At 42.9% G+C, this 19303-nt stretch overlaps 1 protein-coding gene across 1 annotated transcript in view; it reads left to right on the forward strand.

Moving 5' to 3' along the window:
- Positions 1-19303, forward strand: part of herc4 (HECT and RLD domain containing E3 ubiquitin protein ligase 4) — a 267220-nt gene that overhangs the window by 22955 nt on the left and 224962 nt on the right. The window contains exons 3-7 of the mRNA XM_070876338.1: positions 5107-5266; positions 8910-8986; positions 11299-11520; positions 16619-16710; positions 17874-18004. Of these exons, the coding sequence (XP_070732439.1) occupies positions 5107-5266; positions 8910-8986; positions 11299-11520; positions 16619-16710; positions 17874-18004 (682 nt within the window). The remainder of the gene's footprint in view (positions 1-5106; positions 5267-8909; positions 8987-11298; positions 11521-16618; positions 16711-17873; positions 18005-19303) is intronic.

A 19303-nucleotide genomic window follows, 5' to 3' on the forward strand; every position in this document is an offset into this window, starting at 1 on the left:
AATTGCATTAGACTTCCATTTTCTCCGTTTTAAGTTTGAAAAAATTAATGTGATCTTGACTCCCTCCAAAACTTTGCATAACAACAATGGCGTCTTTCTGTGCCGATTTTTTTTTTTAATGTGTGCTGGTTTTTCTTAAGTCCCCAGAAGATTTTTTGGGAGTGGTCACATACGCAGTCCTGGGAGAAATGTAATTTGGCCAAAGTTACATAAATGTAAAAAAACTGGCGCAGACATCAGGTTGCGCCCCCATGACGCAACAAAAAACTAAACAAAAAAAATCATAACTAACTGAGTTATGCTGGCGCATAAACTTTGGGGAAACTTGGATATTTTAATTTAGGCCAAAAAAACTGTGTGTGCCAAAAAAATGGTGCAGATAACTGGAGAAAATTGAGCCCTTGGACTTGAGGGTACAGGGCACAATTTCGAAATTTGCAGCTGACATGAAATTGGGAAGTGTAGTAAACAGTGAGAAAGAGAATGATGGACAGGCCGGTGGACTCGGCAGACGCATGACAGATGAAATTCAATACAGTAGTGTGAGGTGATGCATTTTGGTAGGAAGAATGTGGAGAGACCATACATACTAAATGATACAATTTTAAAGGGGGTACAAGAAGAGAGAGACCTTGGAGTGCTTGAGCGGAAATCTTTGAAGTTGGCTGGACTGGTTAACAAAGCAGTTAATAAAGCATATGGGATCCTGGGCTTTATAAAGAGTGCAAAAGCCAGGACTTTATGCTAAACCTATAGAAAACACTACTTCAGCTTCAACTGGAGTATTGTGCCCAGTAGGAGGTGAAGTCTTTGGTGAGGGTTTAGAAGAGATTTACTCGAGAAGCTGGGGTTCTCATTGGAGCAGAGAAAGCTAAGAGGAACGTTGATAGAGGTGTTCAAAATCATGAAGTCTTTAATTAGAGTAAAGAGAAACTCTTTCCAGTGGCTGAAGGTTCAATAATGAGAGGCACAGATTTAAGGTGATCAGTAAAAGAATCAGAGGCAACATGAGGAAAAACTTTTTTAATGTAATGTGTGGTTAGGATTTGCACTGCCTGAAAGGGTGGTGGATACAGATTCAATAGTTGCCTTCAAAAGGAAATTGAATAAATACTTGATGGAGAAAAAATTGAATGGATATGGAGAAAGAGCAGGGCTAACTGGATTGCTCTTCAAAAGAGCCGGCGCAGACTCGATGGGTCGAATGGTCTCCTTCTGTCCTGTGCTGTACTATCCTATGATTCATCCATGACCCCAGTGCTCACTGACTACATTGACACCTGGTCTAGCAACACCTCCATTCAAATCCCTCCATGGCCTTGCTTCTCCCTATCCCTATGTGTAACCTCCGAGAACTTCTCCAATTCTGGCCTCTTGTGCTTCCCCTATTTCCTCTGCCCCATCATTGGCAGCCGTTCCTTCTGATGTCTAGACTCTGTAATTCCCTCCCAAAGCCTCTCGTATTGCTACCTTTCTCCTTTTAAGATGCTCATTAAAACCTAGCTCTTTTACCAAGCTTTTGGTCAACTGTCCTAACATGTGGCTCGGTGTCAAATTTTGCCTCATGATGCTTCTGTGAAGCACATTGGGATGTTATATAATGTTAAAAGTGCTATATAAATGCAACTTGTTGTTGAAATGAGGCACTTTTTCACAAAGGATAGTAGAAATTGGAATTCTCTTTCCCAAAAGAACAGAAGAACATCAGAACATAAGAATTAGGAACAGGAGTAGGCCATCTAGCCCCTCGAGCCTGCTCCGCCATTCAATAAGATCATGGCTGATCTGGTCGTGGACTCAGCTCCACTTACCCGCCCTCTCCCCGTAACCCTTAATTCCCTTATTGCTTAAAAATCTATCTATCTTTGACTTGAAAACATTCAATGAGCCAGCCTCAACTGCTTCCTTGGGCAGAGAATTCCACAGATTCACAACCCTCTGGGAGAAGAAATTTTTTCTCAACTCGGTTTTAAATTGGCTCCTCCGTATTTTGAGGCTGTGCCCCCTAGTTCTAGTCTCCCCCACCAATGGAAACAAACTCTCTGCCTCTATCTTGTCTATCCCTTTCATGATTTTAAATGTTTCTATAAGATCACCCCTCATCCTTCTGAACTCCAAGGAGTAAAGACCCAGTCTACTCAATCTATCATCATAAGTTAACCCCCTCATTTCTCGAATCAGCCTAGTGAATCGTCTCTGTACCCCTTCCAAAGCTAGTATATCCTTCCTTAAGTAAGGTGACCAAAACTGCACGCAGTACTCCAGGTGCGGCCTTACCAATACCTTATACAGTTGCAGCAACACCTCCCTGCTTTTGTACTCCATCCCTTTCGCAATGAAGGCCAACATTCCATTTGCCTTCCTGATTACCTGCTGCACCTGCAAACTAACCTTTTGGGATTCATGCACAAGGACCCCCAGGTCCCTCTGCACCACAGCATGTTGTAATTTCTCCCCATTCAAATAATATTCCCTTTTACTGTTTTTTTTTCCCAAGGTGGATGACCTCACACTTTCCGAAATTGTATTCCATCTGCCAAACCTTAGCCCATTCGCTTAACCTATCCAAATCTCCTTGTAGCCTCTCTGAGTCCTCTACACAACCCGCTTTCCCACTAATCTTAGTGTCATCTGCAAATTTTGTTGCACTACACTCTGTCCCCTCCTCTAGGTCATCTATGTATATTGTAAACAGTTGTGGTCCCAGCACTGATCCCTGTGGCACACCACTAACCACTGACTTCCAACCGGAAAATAACCCATTTATCCCGACTCTCTGCTTTCTGTTCGCCAGCCAATTCTCTATCCATGCTAATACATTTCCTCTGACTCCGCGTACCTTTATCTTCTGCAGTAACCTTTTGTGTGGCACCTTATCGAATGCCTTTTGGAAATCTAAATACACCACATCCATCGGTACACCTCTATCCACCATGCTCGTTATATCCTCAAAGAATTCCAGTAAGTTAGTTAAACATGATTTCCCTTTCATGAATCCATGCTGCGTCTGCTTGATTGCACTATTCCTATCCAGATGTCCTGCTATTTCTTCCTTAATGATAGTTTCAAGCATTTTCCCCACTACAGATGTTAAACTAACCGGCCTATAGTTACCTGCCTTTTGCCTGCCCCCTTTTTTAAACAGAGGCATTACATTAGCTGCTCTCCAATCCGCTGGTACCTCTCCAGAGTCCAGAGAATTTTGGTAGATTATAACAAATGCATCTGCTATAACTTCCGCCATCTCTTTTAATACCCTGGGATGCATTTCATCAGGACCAGGGGACTTGTCTACCTTCAATCCCATTAGTCTGTCCAGCACTACCCCCCTAGTGATAGTGATCATCTCAAGGTCCTCCCTTCCCACATTCCTATGACCAGCAATTTTTGGCATAGTTTTTGTGTCTTCCACTGTGAAGACAGAAGCAAAATAATTGTTTAAGGTCTCAGCCATTTCCACATTTCCCATTATTAAATACCCCTTTTCATCTTCTAAGGGACCAAGATTTACTTTAGTCACTCTTTTCCGTTTTATATATCTGTAAAAGCTTTTACTATCTGTTTTTATGTTTTGCGCAAGTTTACCTTCGTAATCTATCTTCCCTTTCTTTATTGCTTTTTTAGTCATTCTTTGCTGTTGCTTAAAATCTTCCCAATCCTCTAGTTTCCCACTAACCTTGGCCACCTTATACGCATTGGTCTTTGATTTGATACTTTCCTTTATTTCCTTGGTTATCCACGGCTGGTTATCTCTTCTCTTGCCGCCCTTCTTTTTCACTGGAATATATTTTTGTTGTGCATTATGAAAGAGCTCCTTAAAAGTCTTCCACCTGTTCCTCAATTGTGCCACCGTTTCGTCCTTGTTTCCAGTCTACTTTAGCCAACTCTGCCCTCATCCCACTGTAGTCCCCTTTGTTTAAGCATAGTACTCTCGTTTCTGACACCACTTCCTCATCCTCAATCTGTATTACAAATTCAACCATATTGTGATCACTCATTCCGAGAGGATCTTTTACGAGGAGATCGTTTATTTTTCCTGTCTCGTTATACAGGACCAGATCCAAAATGGCTTGCTCCCTTGTAGCTCTGTTACATACTGTTCTAAGAAACAATCCCGTATGCATTCTATGAATTTCTCCTCCAGGCTACCCCCTGCGATTTGATTTGACCAATCGATATGTACGTTAAAATCCCCCATAACTACTGCCGTTCCTTTTTCACATGCCTCCATTATTCCCTTGATTATTGCCCGCCCCACCATGAAGTTATTATTTGGGGGCCTATAAACTACGCCGACTGTGGATGCTAGAATAATTGGTGCTTTCAAGACTGAGATCGATAAGATTTTTGTTCGGTAAGGATATCAAGGAATATAAGTTAAATTAATGTTAAGTTAAACTGAGTTAAGGCACAGATCAATCATGATCTAATTGAGTGGTGGAACAGGCTTGAAGGGCTGAATGGCCTACTCCTATTCCTACAGATTGTGGTGGTATATAGTTCTGCTGCTGATGGCCACAGGGCTTCATGGATGCCCAGTTTTGAGCTACTAGATCTATCCCAGAGGTAAAAAGCCAGCTGCACAACGCAGATGCTCCAGAATTTTTTTGACAGGTAGCAGGTGATACAGCTCACAAACTGTAAACTGCTTTTCCCATTTATCCATGTTGCACAGAAGTACATTTATAAAAAAAAAAAGTTAACTATAGTAGTTCTATATTCATTTTATATTTTGCAAATTGACAAAAGTAAATAATAAAATCACAGGTATGAACAACTTAATCAAATTGATATTGATCCATAGTAAAAAATATTACTTACCGATCACTTGAGATTTTTATGGAACATTGCGTAGTGGTGTCAATAGAAATATCCTGCAAATTTAGCTATAAATTCACATTGTACGTGCCAGAAGGGAATTTTAATGTCGCCAAGAGCAGATCTGTACATAAATCTTGAGCAATCCTATTTAGCTCCATTTGTCAGAATCTGAACTGAATGGAATTGCTTTGCTATGCAATAATTTGTACTGCTGGGGTGTTTTGATACAAAGTGCAGTAAAAAGGGATCAAGCTAACATACTTTTTGTTTTATTTCGGTGTATAGAGCAAGTTGACGCTCTGGACGCTCAGAATATCACTGCTGTTTCATGTGGAGAGATGCATACACTTGCACTTAATGATAACGGTCAAGTGTTTGCTTGGGGCCTTGCCAAAGATGGTCAGTTGGGTTTGGCTGCCACAGAAGAAAGTGTCCGAGTTCCAAGGTAAGCTATCTGATACAGTTCTATTTAAAGTTTTATGATTTTATTTAAAAAAAAATAGTATATAGCAAAGGGACAGTTTTGAATTAATGTACCAACTAGATAGCGTTCTTAAGTGGTACAGATTGAAGTTTTTTTTTAAATAAAGGGAATTTTCAAAATAACCACTTGATGTAATGTTTTGTAACTTCCTACTCCCACCTACACTACTTACTTCGCCACCTAACTTGGTGTAATCAACAAACTTGGATATACAACTCTCTATTCCTTCATCTAAGTCATTGATATACATGGTCCAAAACTATGGCCCCAGTACAGATCCCTGGGAACATCACTTGTCACATCTCGCCAATCAGAGTACATTTTCATTGTCACTATGCTTTGTCTCCTACTGCCCAACAGTTACCATATCATGTCACAAGGTTGCGTCCAATTCCATGACTCTAATTTTTGATAATCTCTTGTGTGGAACCTTGTCAAGTGCCTTTTGGAAGACCATATTGACAACATACATAGACCCTGTTCACCATGTTAGTGATCTTAATAAATTCAACAATATCAGTCAGACATGACCTACCCTTCACAGATACATGCTGGCTCTTTTTAATCAGGGTCATACTTGTTCAGAGACAGAGTGACTCAGCATTTGATGATACATTCCAGTAATCTCTGCACAGCTGACATTAAATTGGCAGGTCTGTAGTTTCCTGATTTCTCCCTCCTTTTTTAACAATGGAATGACGCTTTTCATTTTTCAATCCAAAAGCCCAATTCCCAAATCTAAGAATGTTGGAAATGTATGACTTAACAGATCATCTGTTTCTTTAAATATCCAGGGGTGGAAACTGAGGTCATGAAGATTTGTCTGTCTTTAAGTGTCGTTATTTTCTCATTGCCATTTTTATTAACTTGTATTAAATCCAATAATTTCCTCCTCTTGCCTTATTTTTTGGTTCACTTGTATTCTGATATATTATCCTCTTCGTTTACTGTCTAAACAGATACAAAATATTAATTTAACCAGACTGCCATTTCCTTATTATCCATTATAGTATCACTTACAACTCTTTAATGGGCCCAAATTCCTCCTACCACTTTCTCTTAATATATTTGTTAATACTTTTTCTGTTAGCATTGATATCTCTCGCAAGTTTTAGTCATACTCCTTTGTTATACCTCATTTCTTTCTTTGTATCCCTTTGTTGTTTTTATAGCTCTCCTAGTCTGCTGGATTTCCACTTTTTCTTGCATTTATGTAAGCCTGTTCTTTTAGCTTGCTATTGTCTCACCTCATTTGTTAACCATAGTTGTTTAGCTGCACAAATGGAGCTTTGCCTTTTAGATGTATGTATGGTTTTGTATTGTACCAATAACTTCTTTGTATACTTCCCATTGTTGTCGATAGATTTACCCAGAAACAGCTCAGCCCAGTTTGCTGTGGTCATCTAATTTCTCATTCTTTCAAAGTTTGTTTTTAAAAAGCTAATAGCATATTGAATCATATTATGGTCAAGATGTTCTTTTACAGTCTGATAACTAATTCTGGTTTGTTACTCATTAAATCTAATATGGCCTGATCCTTTGTCTGTTCTAAACCATATAATTCCAGAAACACGTCCTGAATACAGTCTAGAAATTCAACGCCTTTATTACTTGAACTATATGTGGTTCACCCAGTCTACGTGAAAAATAAAATTTTCCATTATAACCACATTATTTCTGCTACATGCTTTCCTATCTCTGTATCCCCTCCTCCCACTACATCACTACTGTCAACAGATCGGTAGACAATTCCCACCAGAGTCTTGTATCCTTTACTGTTCCTTCATTCTACCGTGTGCCTGTTCACTGTTATTGAAGTCCTTTCTTTCCACTGCTATAATTGTCTTTTATCATTATTGCTACTCTTTTTGCAATTTTCCTGCCCTTTCTAAAGATCCTATAGCTTGGAATATTTACTCGCAACCATTCCCAGTTTGTAGCCTGGTCTCTAATGGCTATTACATCATATCCTTTCATCTGAATTTGTTGCGGCATCGCGGTGAATGGCAATGTGTGACAACATGGACAGCCAAGGTGTTGGGGTCGACTTGAGGGTTTCAGTGATGCACCGCATTTCATTGTTCAATTGGGCATCAATAAGTTGAGTGTGGCTACGGAGTACAGGACAATCACTGATGTCTGTAGTGCTGATGCTCCCCAGCATGAGCTTGCCAGTTACGAGCATACGGACAGGTAAAGATCATCTAGTCCCTTGAACTTGGCCCACACAATTGCGATACCTTGTGTATTACAACATATACGCTTCACCATGTGAGAGGCAAAAGAAAACAGGTAGAAATCCCAGGCCAATTTGGGGGTACAAAATCTGGGAAATTCCTCTCCGATCCATCTAGGCGATCGAAACTAGTTGAGCAGATCACTCTGGCCCTGAATTCTCTCCAGTACCTACCTTCTGCAAGAGGTGATCTCAACCCCAGCCAGCAACAGGTCCACCGAGTCCACGTCCACCGCTGTTCCAGAGGCCCACTATTCTCTGGGAAGAGAACCACCTCCTGACATCTAACCTAGATCTAGCCTTATACCACTGCATACAACTTAAATTTGTGATCCCTGGCCCTCCCTAACCTATTTACTTTGACCAGGTTGATCCTTGTCTTTGTCTGATCTTGGAAGATTAGTGTGTGGTCCAGCTTCACCCCAAGATAGGTTGGAGTGGGGTCATGTCACACAGTGTTGCCGCAGAAGGTCACTTTTAGGATGTGCTTAGCGTTCCTGTTATCAAGATGGAATGCAATTACTTTTTTGTGGGGGTTTGGCTTGAGCCTCCATTTCTGGACATATTCCTCCCTTGTGTTTCGGTCCCCTTTCAAGGTGGACTCGATGTTGTTGAAGGTGGCTGCTTGCACTGCCAAGACAAGGATATCTGCATATACAAATTTGCGCAACTTTGTTGGCGGGAAGTCCAGCGAATCGTGGAAAACTAACGTCTCCCCATCCACCAGGGTCTCAACAACATCCTTCAGCACTGCTTGAAGTTGCACAAGCCCTTTTGGACCACACACTTAACTTCGGACAATGCAACTTCAACCCTGGTGATGTTTGGAAAGCCGAATGGAGTCCACAAGAAGTCAGAAATAACACCTCATGAAAGACCCGACGCGGCAGATCCCTGGCTTCGATCTTCCACAAAACGTATGGGCAACCCTAAACCGCATCTGCACAGAACAGGGCAGATGCAAATACTTGATGCACAAATGGAGAATTTAAAACTCTCCAGCGTGCGACTGATTACCCAGAACAGACCATGGAACATATAACGACTCAATGCCTGATTCACAAATACAAAGGAGGCATCACAGCAATAGATGCCGCTACTCCTAATGCAATTATCTGGCTTAACTACCTAAATGTAAAATTAGTTGTTCTACATCTACATCAACTATATGAAATAGTAGCAGTAGTTGAATTTGTGCTTTTAACTCATATTTGTTTTATTTCTTATGCTACATGCATTTGTGTACATGGCTCTTATGGCTCTTATTTTTATAACTGCCCCGCCCTACCTATGTGTCTTGATGGATAATCAAAGTTAGATTTTAAAAAAAGAAAATAATAATTCGATGTTGGTCTTGTATCATTTTAGGAATATAAAGGCTTTAGTAGAAGTGCAGATAACGCAGGTGGCTTGTGGTTATCATCATTCTCTTGCTTTGTCGAAAGGTAAGGAAAGATTTTGGTACTGCTTTACCTTGAACTCCTCAATGTGGAAATACTTTGTCAAATTTTGATTTTATTGATTAGTAGAAACCATTTAAGTTTCGTTTCTCTCTTGTGTTCTGTCCTGTGTACCAACTGTAGCTGAGGGAGTGGGTACTCTTATGCTGCTAGGCCTGCGCCAAAGCTGATCTGAATCTACTGGGATCTGTGCAAGAGTAAATTCATGATCCATATATCAATTTGTCCCTTCTTTCTATAGTGTTCTAGGTTTTCATGGATTTTAGAACACTGAACATATTTCTAAAACAAAAGCAAAATACTGCGGATGCTGGAAATCTGAGATAAAAACAGAAAATGTTGGAAAAGGCTCGGCAGGTCAGGCAGCATCTATGGAGAGAGAAACAGAGTTAACGGCCTGGATAATAACAGGGGCGGGTTACATAGGCCTGGGGTGGAGTTTCGGACAGGAAACCCGGAAGTCCGGGTTTCCCTGCATCCTGTGGAGTTCTCCACAGCATGTGTCTTTTGTACTTGATAGGGTCTCTGCCTGGAGGTCAGCCTGATTGACAGGGTTGGCTTCCAGTCGGGCAGGGAGGACTGCAGGAGCAGGTATCTCCGATCCCCGACACTGGGGGTGAGGGGCTCCAATCTCTGATACTGGGGGCGGGGGTGATCCCTGACCGGGGTTGGGGGCCGATCCCCGGTCCTAGGGTGAAGGATCCTACCCTGGGGATCTTTGTGTAGGTGGGAAGAGCTTGGGAGGCTGGGAGGAAGCACTCCTGCAACTCTTGGCCCATAAGCAGTGCTGTAATGGCATTTACTTCCTCGCTGAATCTGTCTTTGCCTCCCTTCAGTTGCCAGCTTTCCTGAGGTGTGGGAAACCCGGCCGGCAGGCTGTCGCCCTCATTAAAATATTTAATTTGCCACCCCCCTCCTGGGAGTGGGTTGGCTGACCGCCCCTTGTCCTGCTTCCGTTAAACCTGGGGTCGAATTTAAATGTAAACATTTTTTAACATCTGACCCAACCACAGCCCACCCAGTTTTGGGTGCTAAAATTCAGCCCAACATTTCAAGTCGATGTCCTTTCATCAGAACTGGAAGGTGTTAAAGATTAACATCAGAGCCAAGAAAAAAGGTGGATGAATAAAGAACAATGGGGAATGTCTGTGATGGGGTGGAGGGCAGGAGGCATTAAATGACAAAGGTGCAAGGCAAAGGAGGGTGGTAATAGGACAAATAAAGAAACAAAAGGTGGGTCCAGAGGGAGTGTAAATGGTTACAACAGAATAGCAGAGGGGAGGGAAGCATGGAAAATGTGGCAATGAGGATAAGGCTGCCGTGACCTGGGATTGTGGTGGAGAAAGGACATCTTTCTATTTTAGGTTTTGTTACAGTTTCTTCAAAGCAGTTCTTAAGATAAATTTGTGATTGTATACTAAATAGTATATAGCATTAAAACTGTTATTTTTATTTTTAATTATATTCTTTAATGTTAGAATATTGGAATTTGAACTTCTATTAATTTTTATTTGACAAATTATTGTTCCTTATTTACCATTCATTTAGTAAAATTGGTTGTTCATCCAAATTAAACGTGCAGCCGTTCTAAATTGATTCCAATACATTATGCTTATCATGAAAGCATATTTTGGAAAAAGTAATATAGCTACTTGACATATTTTCATCAGGGTACAAGTATACGGCGAGCAATTAGGTAGTACACTTTTTTTAAAAGTTCGTTCTCCACTTCTCTTCACCAATCAATGCAATAAAGAGCATCTAGCATTCCAGATGGCGATGTTAATACTGCTCTTATTAGTGTCAGACCAGAAATGTAAACCAGTTAGCTCTGCTGACTTCTTGGTGATCCGCATTGCAAAAAGACGTAGTTTATGCATGTGTTTCCGGAGACAGAACTGACCCGAATGGTAACATAAACCATTTTGGAGGCAGAAGTGGCTGTGCTTTCTGCCTGCTTGCAGCTCACCAGAAAGGCTGTTTAAATGGGTTTTGTGTTTTCTGGGCCATAAGGATCATTGAGAAAAGTACTATAGCTAGTAGCTTTGCTCAGTCTTGCATTGTTGAGAATGTATTGTCTGGCACATTGAATTTCTGCCAATAATCAGGTTACCCAATAACTTACAAGACACTACAGCTGGAAATCACTGAACAATGTTTGCCATGTATTTTCAAAATTTCAATGTTGTAACCTTGTTTAACTGAAGTGTGTGCTTCAGGAGAAAAGTATGTATATTGTATAGCATATTTTCTCAGTTTATTTGATTCTTAATATTTTTTTACAAACTGTCTTTCAGGAAGTCAAGTTTTCTCATGGGGACAGAATAAGAATGGGCAACTGGGCTTAGGTCGAGATACTGGAAACCAGCCATCACCGCAACCTGTTAGATCTTTAAATGGTGTTCCTTTTGTTCAGATTGCAGCAGGTGGAGCACACAGCTTTGCACTCTCACTCTCAGGGGCTGTCTTTGGCTGGGGATGCAACAAATTTGGCCAACTTGGCCTGAATGATGAAGTTGGTGAGTAGTCCAAAACATGCAATATCTTGTTTAAAGCATTTAAGAAGAGCATACATAAATAAAGCAATGAAAAGCCAAAAGGTTATCGAATATTTGTTACAGTTTGTTAAATAGAACTGGTTAAATGAGTGGCTGATGAGCCCTCTGTTTTGGATTTTTTTCTGTCCTTTAGATTTTTGGGCTTTTGTATTTTAGATTGCTGTCACAGGTGAGTAACAGTTTCTTATTGCCTCGCGTGTATCTTCTCTTGGACTTGATACCAGGATGTGTTTTTATTGCATGTCCAGGATAAGAAATAGATTTGGGATGTTTTTCAACTGGAATCTATCTTGGAGAAGTCTCAGAATGTCACAACACCTGGGGGCCGAAATTCACCAGCCCACCGTTCACTCCCGCCGACATTCCTCCTGAAGATCCGTCCAGTGCCACTTTGGAGGTGGCCTGGAGCGGGTGGGAGAATAGAGCCACTGGGAACCGCCCGCTGACGCAGCGGATGGCCAAGTGGCGCAACTGGCCTCCTGCCCACCAATCTCGGGCGGGTGTTGGCGGGACTCAGCGGCAGAACGGGGGTGGACTACTGCAAGGAGGCTGGTCTGTCCCCGACGGAAGTCCAAAGAACCTGAAAAAAAGGTAAATGAACATTTTTTAAAACATTTTCAACAGCGACTTACCTGCATGGGGTCCCCCTGGAGGTCTTTGGATAGTTTATGTATTCTTAATTTTTTTTCCAGGTCTTCGACCCTCCGTGGGCCCGACTCCATCCTCGGCGGCACTTGGGCATCAAGCACCACTGTCACTGAGAATGAGACCTCCCGCCCACTGTTGCCCAGATTGGCGACGTACGTCATCCATTTGCATCCCGCTGACCTTCAAGGGACCTCTGCCATTAATATTCCGCCCAAAGTACCATCCGGTACCTCGCCGGCCATCGGCAGCACTTGGGCAGGCGGAGGCCTTGATGAAAATCCCCCCCCCCACCCCAAGATCTTGGCCTCAATTTTTCCGAGTTATCTGTGCCGTTTTTTTGGCATATGCCACTTTTTTGGGGCTAAATTAAAATATCCAAATTTCCCCAAAGATTGTGCGCCAGTGTAAGTAACAATTTTTTTAGGTTAATTTTTTGCGTCATTGGAGGGCGTAACCTGCCACCCACGCCAATTCTGGCCATTTAAGCAAGTTTGCCCAGCTCCGATTTACTCCAATGTGACCGCTGTGGAAAAACCTTGGCAGGTAAGAAAATCAGCTTAGCAGATGCAGTTCCACGGCTCGGAGGAGGGGGGGTGGAGAAAGAGAGAGGTGGGGGGGTGGGGTGGGGGATGGGGGGAAGCGTGGGGGAAAGAGAAAGAGAAAGAGAGAGAGAGAGAGAGGGCGTGTGGGGGGGGGGGGAAAGAGAGAGAGAGAGAGAGAGAGAGAGAGAGGGGGGGGAAGTGAGAGGAAGAGGGGACGGGAGAGAGAGGGCAGGGGGGGGGAAGGGAAGAGGCCTTTCGGCCAGGGTTAGGAGCGTTAGGAGCGGCAGCCGACACCAGCAAGGGAGGGAAGCCTTTCGGCCAGAGTTAGGAGCGGTAACGGCAGGAGGCATTCAAGGAGGAGATCCGGAAGCCTCTGGCCAAACATGTGCTCTTAAAGAAAAAGGATGAGAATAACAATTCTAGAGTCCCCTGGATGTCTAGGGACTTACAGGGGAAGATAAGGAAAAAAAGAGAAGCTTATGTCATACTGACGGCTAAATATTGTAGAATCTTTGGAGGAATACAGAAAGTTAAGAGGTAAAATGAAAGAGGAATTTAGGAATGCTAAGAGAGAGCATGAAAAATTCTTGGCCTGTAATATTAAGGAAAACCCAAAGATGTTCTATAAATATATTAAGAGCAAGAGGATAGCTAAAGAAAGGGTAGGGCCTATTACCCATGAGGGTAATCTTTGTGTGGAGGCGTATGGTTCTTAATGAATTCTTTGTGTCTGTTTTCACAAAGGAAAGGAGCAATGCAGATACTGCTATCAAAGAGGAGTGTGAAATTCTGGATGAAAGAAACATAGTGAGAGAGGAGGTATTAAGGGGTTTAGCAGCTTTGAAAGTAGATAAGTCTCCAGGCCCATATGAAATGCATCCCATTCTGTTGAGCGAAGTAAAAGAGGAAATAGCAGAGGCCTTGACCATCATTTTCCGGTCCTCTTTGAATTTGGACATGATGCCGGAGGACTGGAGGACTGCTAATGTGGAACCCTTGTTTAAGAAGGGAGAAAGGGATAGGCCGAGAAATAAAGGCCTGTCGGCCTAACTCAATGGTGGGAAAATTATTGGACAAACTGCTGAAAGACAGGATAAATCTACATTTAGACAGGCAAGGATTAATTGGGGACAGTCAGCACGGATTTGTTAAAGGAAGATCTTGTTTAGCTAATATGATTGAATTTTTTGAGGAGGTAATCAGGCTGGTCGATGGGGGTAATGCATATGATGTAGTGTATATGGTCTTTAGCAAAGCTTTTGATAAGGTCCCACATGGTAGACTGGTCACGAAAGTTAAAGCCCATGGGATCCAGGGCAAAGTGGCAAGTTAGATCCAAAATTAGCTCTGAGGCAGGAAGCAAAGGGTAATGGTTGATGTTTTTATGACTGGAAGGATGTTGCCACTGCGGTTCCGCAGGGCTCAGTACTGGGTTCCTTGCTTTTTGTGATATACAGCAATGATCTAGATTTGAATATAGGGAGTATGATTAAGAAGTTTGCAGATGAGATAGTGGTTGATAATGAAGAAAATAGTCATGGACTGCAGGAGGATATCAATCTACTGGTCAGGTGGGCAGAGCAGTGGCAAATGGAATTTAATTCGGAGAAGTGTGAGGTAATGCACTTTGGGAGGGCTAATAAGGAAAGGGTATACACATTAAGCAGTAGGCCACTTAATAGTGTAGATGAACAAAGGGACCTTGGAGTGCTTGTCCATAGATTCCTGAAAGTAGCAGGCCAGGTGGTTAAGAAGGGATACGGACTGCTTGCCTTTATTGGCCGAGGCATAGAATACAAGAGCAGGAAGGTTATGCTTAAATTGTATAATACTCTGGTTAGGCCACAGCTGGAGTACTGTGTGCAGTTCTGATCGCTGTATTATAGGAAGAACGTGATTGCACTAGGAAGGGTGCAGAGGAGATTTACTACTATGCTGCCTGGAATGGAGAATCTTAGCTGTGAGGACAGATTGGATAGGCTGGGTTTGTTCTCATTGAATCAGAGGAGGTTGAGAGGAGACCTCACTGAGGTGTACAAAATATTGTGGGGCCTGGACATAGTGGATAATAAGGGCCTATTTCCCTTGGTGGAGGGGTCAATTACGAGGGGGTATAGTTTTAAGGTGGTTGTTGGAAGGTTCAGAGGGGATTTAAGAGGAAGCTTCTTCATGCAGAGAGTTGTGGGGGTCTGGAACTCACTGCCTGGAAGGGTGATGGATGCAGAAATCATCACCGCATTTAAAAGGTGTTTGGATGGGCACTTAAAGTGCAGTAACCTGCAGGGTTATGGACCGAGAGCTGGTAAGTGGGATTAGACTGGATAACGTCTTTGGCTGGTGCAGATACGATGGTAAGTACTGCAGGGAATCTAATACGGCCAGGGTGATCTCCTGGACTAGTTTCGATCGCTTGGATGGGTTGGAGAGGAATTTTCCCAGATTTTTTTTCCCCCAATTGGCCTGGGTTTTTATCTTTTTTTTTGCCTCTCCCAGGAGATCACATGGCTCCGGTTGGGGGTGGAGTGTAGAATATTTTGGTGCAAGGGATGTCACAGTTGTGCGGGGCAGACTGGTTGGGCTGGGTGCTCTTTACCTTTCCGTCATTGTTCATAGGTTTATTTGTAACCTTCAGGGCTGCTGACCGTGTGGCTATTTGTTGGCCGGCGCGGACATGATGGGCCGAAATGGCCTCCTTCTGCGCTGTGGATTTCTTTTGTTTCTATGTAACCGGCACTGGGCGGATGAGGCCCTCGGCCAAGGGTAGTAGTGGGCACCAACATCAGGAGGGGGAGGCCATTTGCTAGGTCTAGCAGCGATACCCGACATCGGGAGGGGGAGGCCTTTCGCTAGGTCTAGTAGCGATACCTGACATCGGGAGGCCCTTCGGCCAGGGCTAGCAGCGGTAACAGCCATCGGTAGGCCCTTCGGCCAGGGCTAGCAGCGGTAACAGCCATTGGTAGGCCCTTTGGCCAGGGCTAGCAGCGGGCATCGGGAGGAGGCCTTTCGGCCAGGGCTAGCAGTGGGCACCGACATCAGGAGGGGGAGGACATTTGCTAGGTCTAGCAGCGATACCCGACATCAGGAGGGGGAGGACCTTTGGCCAGGGCTAGCAGCGGGCATCAGGAGGAGGCCCTTTGGCCAGGGCTAGCAGCGATAAACGGCATCGGGAGGGGAGATCCTTCGGCCAGGTTAGGAACGGCACCGGGCACCAGGAGGGGAGGGGGGAGCCTTTTGGCCAGGGATGGGAGTGGCACTGGGAGGGGAGAGGGTGGGGGCAGCGGGGGGATAGACTTTTGGCATAAACACTTTAATAATTTAATGCTGGAATGCTTCTGCAATGTGCAAGGTGCTTGAGCAGGTTGCTGTGAGCTGGCCAGAACGTGCATGGATATATATAATTATTCTTATATTTTTACCACCTCCTGGCTTGTGCTAGTCTCCAGGGTAATAACAATTACTGGGCTTGTGGATTTGATTAACTTACTGTTAAATTGAAAAGAAGCTTACAAAGTAGCTTTGTGCTTGAATTATATGGCTTGGTTCCTCTTTCAAGCCAGCAGCCCAAAGACATTCAAACATTAGATCTTGCAGCATTTGTATTGGGTTAGGCAGGGATATGATTTGAGTGCATCGGGATTTTAACTCTGTAGGTTAGAGGAGCCACCATCAAGCTAAAACAAAAGTGTTTGGCATGGCAGAGACCAGCTACGTTTCACCTAAAGGCCAGTGTAATTTATGTCTCGTGTGTGAGTTTTGTTTTAGCGTATATTATCAGATTTTTGATTAAATCTTTTGAAATCATAATTGTCTACAACAGAACTCTTCTATGCTGTTCACAGCTTCTTATTTAGCTTAAATGTTAATCCTAGACAGATATGATCCTGCCCTGTTGAAATCTCTACGAACACAGAAGATTGTCTACGTGTGCTGTGGTGAAGATCACACTGCTGCTCTTACAAAGGTAGTGATCAGGTTTTTTTACTCTATATGATACAAGTGGAAAGGAGTCGACAGCATGTGCTTCAACAGATTGCAAGGTGATTTGTGCGGTCTGAGTTTCCAGTTCATAGCCCAGCTACCAAACTCGCCATCGGATTTCCACAGGAATATCAAAATGCTTGTGTGAATTTGCTATTTCTCACAATGTGGGCAATTAGAAAACCAATGGGAAAACCAATGGATAGTAATGGAGTTTGTAGATCAAAAAAGTAGTTGAGACTTTACATCACTGTCACTTTCTTCCCATCTCCTCTGATAGCCTTCATTGTTCCCTCCTATTGCCCAATTGGCACATCTTGCCATCACCCAAACACCCTCTTAACAGCCTTATATCTCCTCTACCTGAACACCATCATCTCGCATCCTCTTCTCCCATCTCGTTCCTCTATCCTTCTGTGCCCCCGATCAAGTAACCCCAGTGCTCTGCCCTGTCAACAATCCTCTCGCTCTTGTTCTCCAAGGGTTAAATTATGAGTAGAGATTACATAAACTAGGGTTGTATTTCCATGGAATTTAGATGGTTAAAGGTTGATTTGATCGAAATTTTCAAGATATTAAGTGGAACTGATAAGGTAGATCGAGGGAAACTATTTCTGCTGGTTGGGGAATCGAGGACATGGGGACATAGCCTAAAAATTAGACCCAGTCCTTTCTGGCGTGAAGTTAGGACACACTTCTACAGCAAAGGTTTGTAGAAGTTTGGAACTCTTCTACAAATGGCAATTGATGCTGGGTTAATTGTTAATTTTAAATTTGACCAATGTGAGGTCAAAGAGAATGGCAAAACATGCTTGAGCATCTAAATGACCTCCTCCTGTTCTTGCGTTCCAGTTAATTGACGCTCTTCACTCAGAGGGTTGTGAATCTTTGGAATTCTCTACTCTAGAGGGCTGTGGGTGCTCAGTCATTGAGTATATTCAGGATTGAGATCGATAGATTTTTGGGGACTAGGGGAATCGAGGGATAGAACGGGAAAGTGGAGTTGAGGTAGAAGGTCAGCCATGATCTATTGAATGGCAGAGCAGGCTCGAGGGGCTGTATGGCCTACTCCTGCTGCTATTTGTTATGTTGTGGTTGATTTACTGCTGCCTAAATAGAGTTGTAATTCAAACATTTTTTTTCCAGGAAGGTGGAGTATTTACATTTGGCGCAGGAGGCTATGGCCAATTGGGGCATAACAGCACAAACCATGAAATAAATCCAAGAAAAGTCTTTGAATTGATGGGATATGTAATCACACAGATTGCTTGTGGAAGGTTGGTATCCTGTTTTTGTCAAGAAGGCAAAATGAATTGAGCTCTCATTTGATGTTGTTTAACATTTTAATTTGAATTCAGTTTATATGTTGGAACGTTAAAATTTTTATGGTATTTACAGATGCTTACATTGCATCATTCTGTACTGTAATGTTTAACTTTTTTTGACCTTGCCCCTGCACACTTGTTTTTCGGTCTGTTAGGTTTTTTCTTGCCTGGTCATAAAACAACAGTTGAAAATGTTCTTAAGCAAGACTGTTTTTTGGTTTTCAGCAGAAAAACTGTTGGCATTGCAGGCCTACATTTTCAGTTTTGTGTTGGAATTTCCCCGAGGTCTCTCCAAGGCAATTTTTTCCTAGTTACCATATTTTGTGTCTGCAGCCGTGTGTATAGCTTACTTGCAGCTCACAGTTATGATAGAATCATAGCATGGTTGGACCATCGTGCTAGAGCTAGCTCTTCAACTGCAGCCGCTTACTATAATTCATGGTGAAGGTTTTCTGAGACTGTTCAGCTATTCATTTATAAAATTATTCTGCCTACCTCCCCATTTTAATTTACTTGAATATTCTAACTTTCATTTCTTAAATTGTGCTTTATGCCTACTATGAGGATATGGAACTGCTAGCTGCCGTGAGGATGCTCTTCACCCTCACCACCTGGGCAGTAATCTGGTTGAGAGATTACCCGACAGTTGTAATAATAATAACTTTCATTTATATAACGCCTTTAACATAGTATAACGTCCCAAGGCGCTTCAAACAGTGTTACAGGCAACAGATAAATTTGACACCGTGCCTCAAAAGAAATGAAGGCAGATGATCAAAAGCTTGTTTAAAGAGGTAGCTTTTAACCAGCGTCTTAAAGGAGGAAAGAGAGGTAGAGAGGCGTAGAGGTTTAGCGAGGGAGTTCCAGAGCTTGGAGCCCAGGTAGCTGAAGGCACGTCCATTGATGGTTGAGCAGTTATAATGAGGGATGTTCAAGAGACCAGAATTTGAGGAGCGCAGACATCTTATGGGATTATGAGGCTGAAAAAGATTACAGAGATAGGGAGGGGCAAGTCCATGGAGTGATTTGTAAACAAGGATGAGAATTTTGAAATCGAGGCGTTGTTTAACTGGGAGCTAATGTAGGTCAGAAAGCACGGGGTGATGGATGATCTTAACTTGGTGCGGTTTGTACACGGGCTGCTGAGTTTTGGATGTCTTCAAGTTTACGTAGTGTGGAATGTGAAAGGCCGGCCAGGAGTGTGTTCGAGTAGTCAAGTCTTGAGGTAACAAATGCATGAATGAGGGTTTC

Source organism: Pristiophorus japonicus, chromosome 3 (genome assembly GCF_044704955.1).
Source record: "Pristiophorus japonicus isolate sPriJap1 chromosome 3, sPriJap1.hap1, whole genome shotgun sequence".
NCBI lineage: Eukaryota > Metazoa > Chordata > Chondrichthyes > Pristiophoridae > Pristiophorus > Pristiophorus japonicus.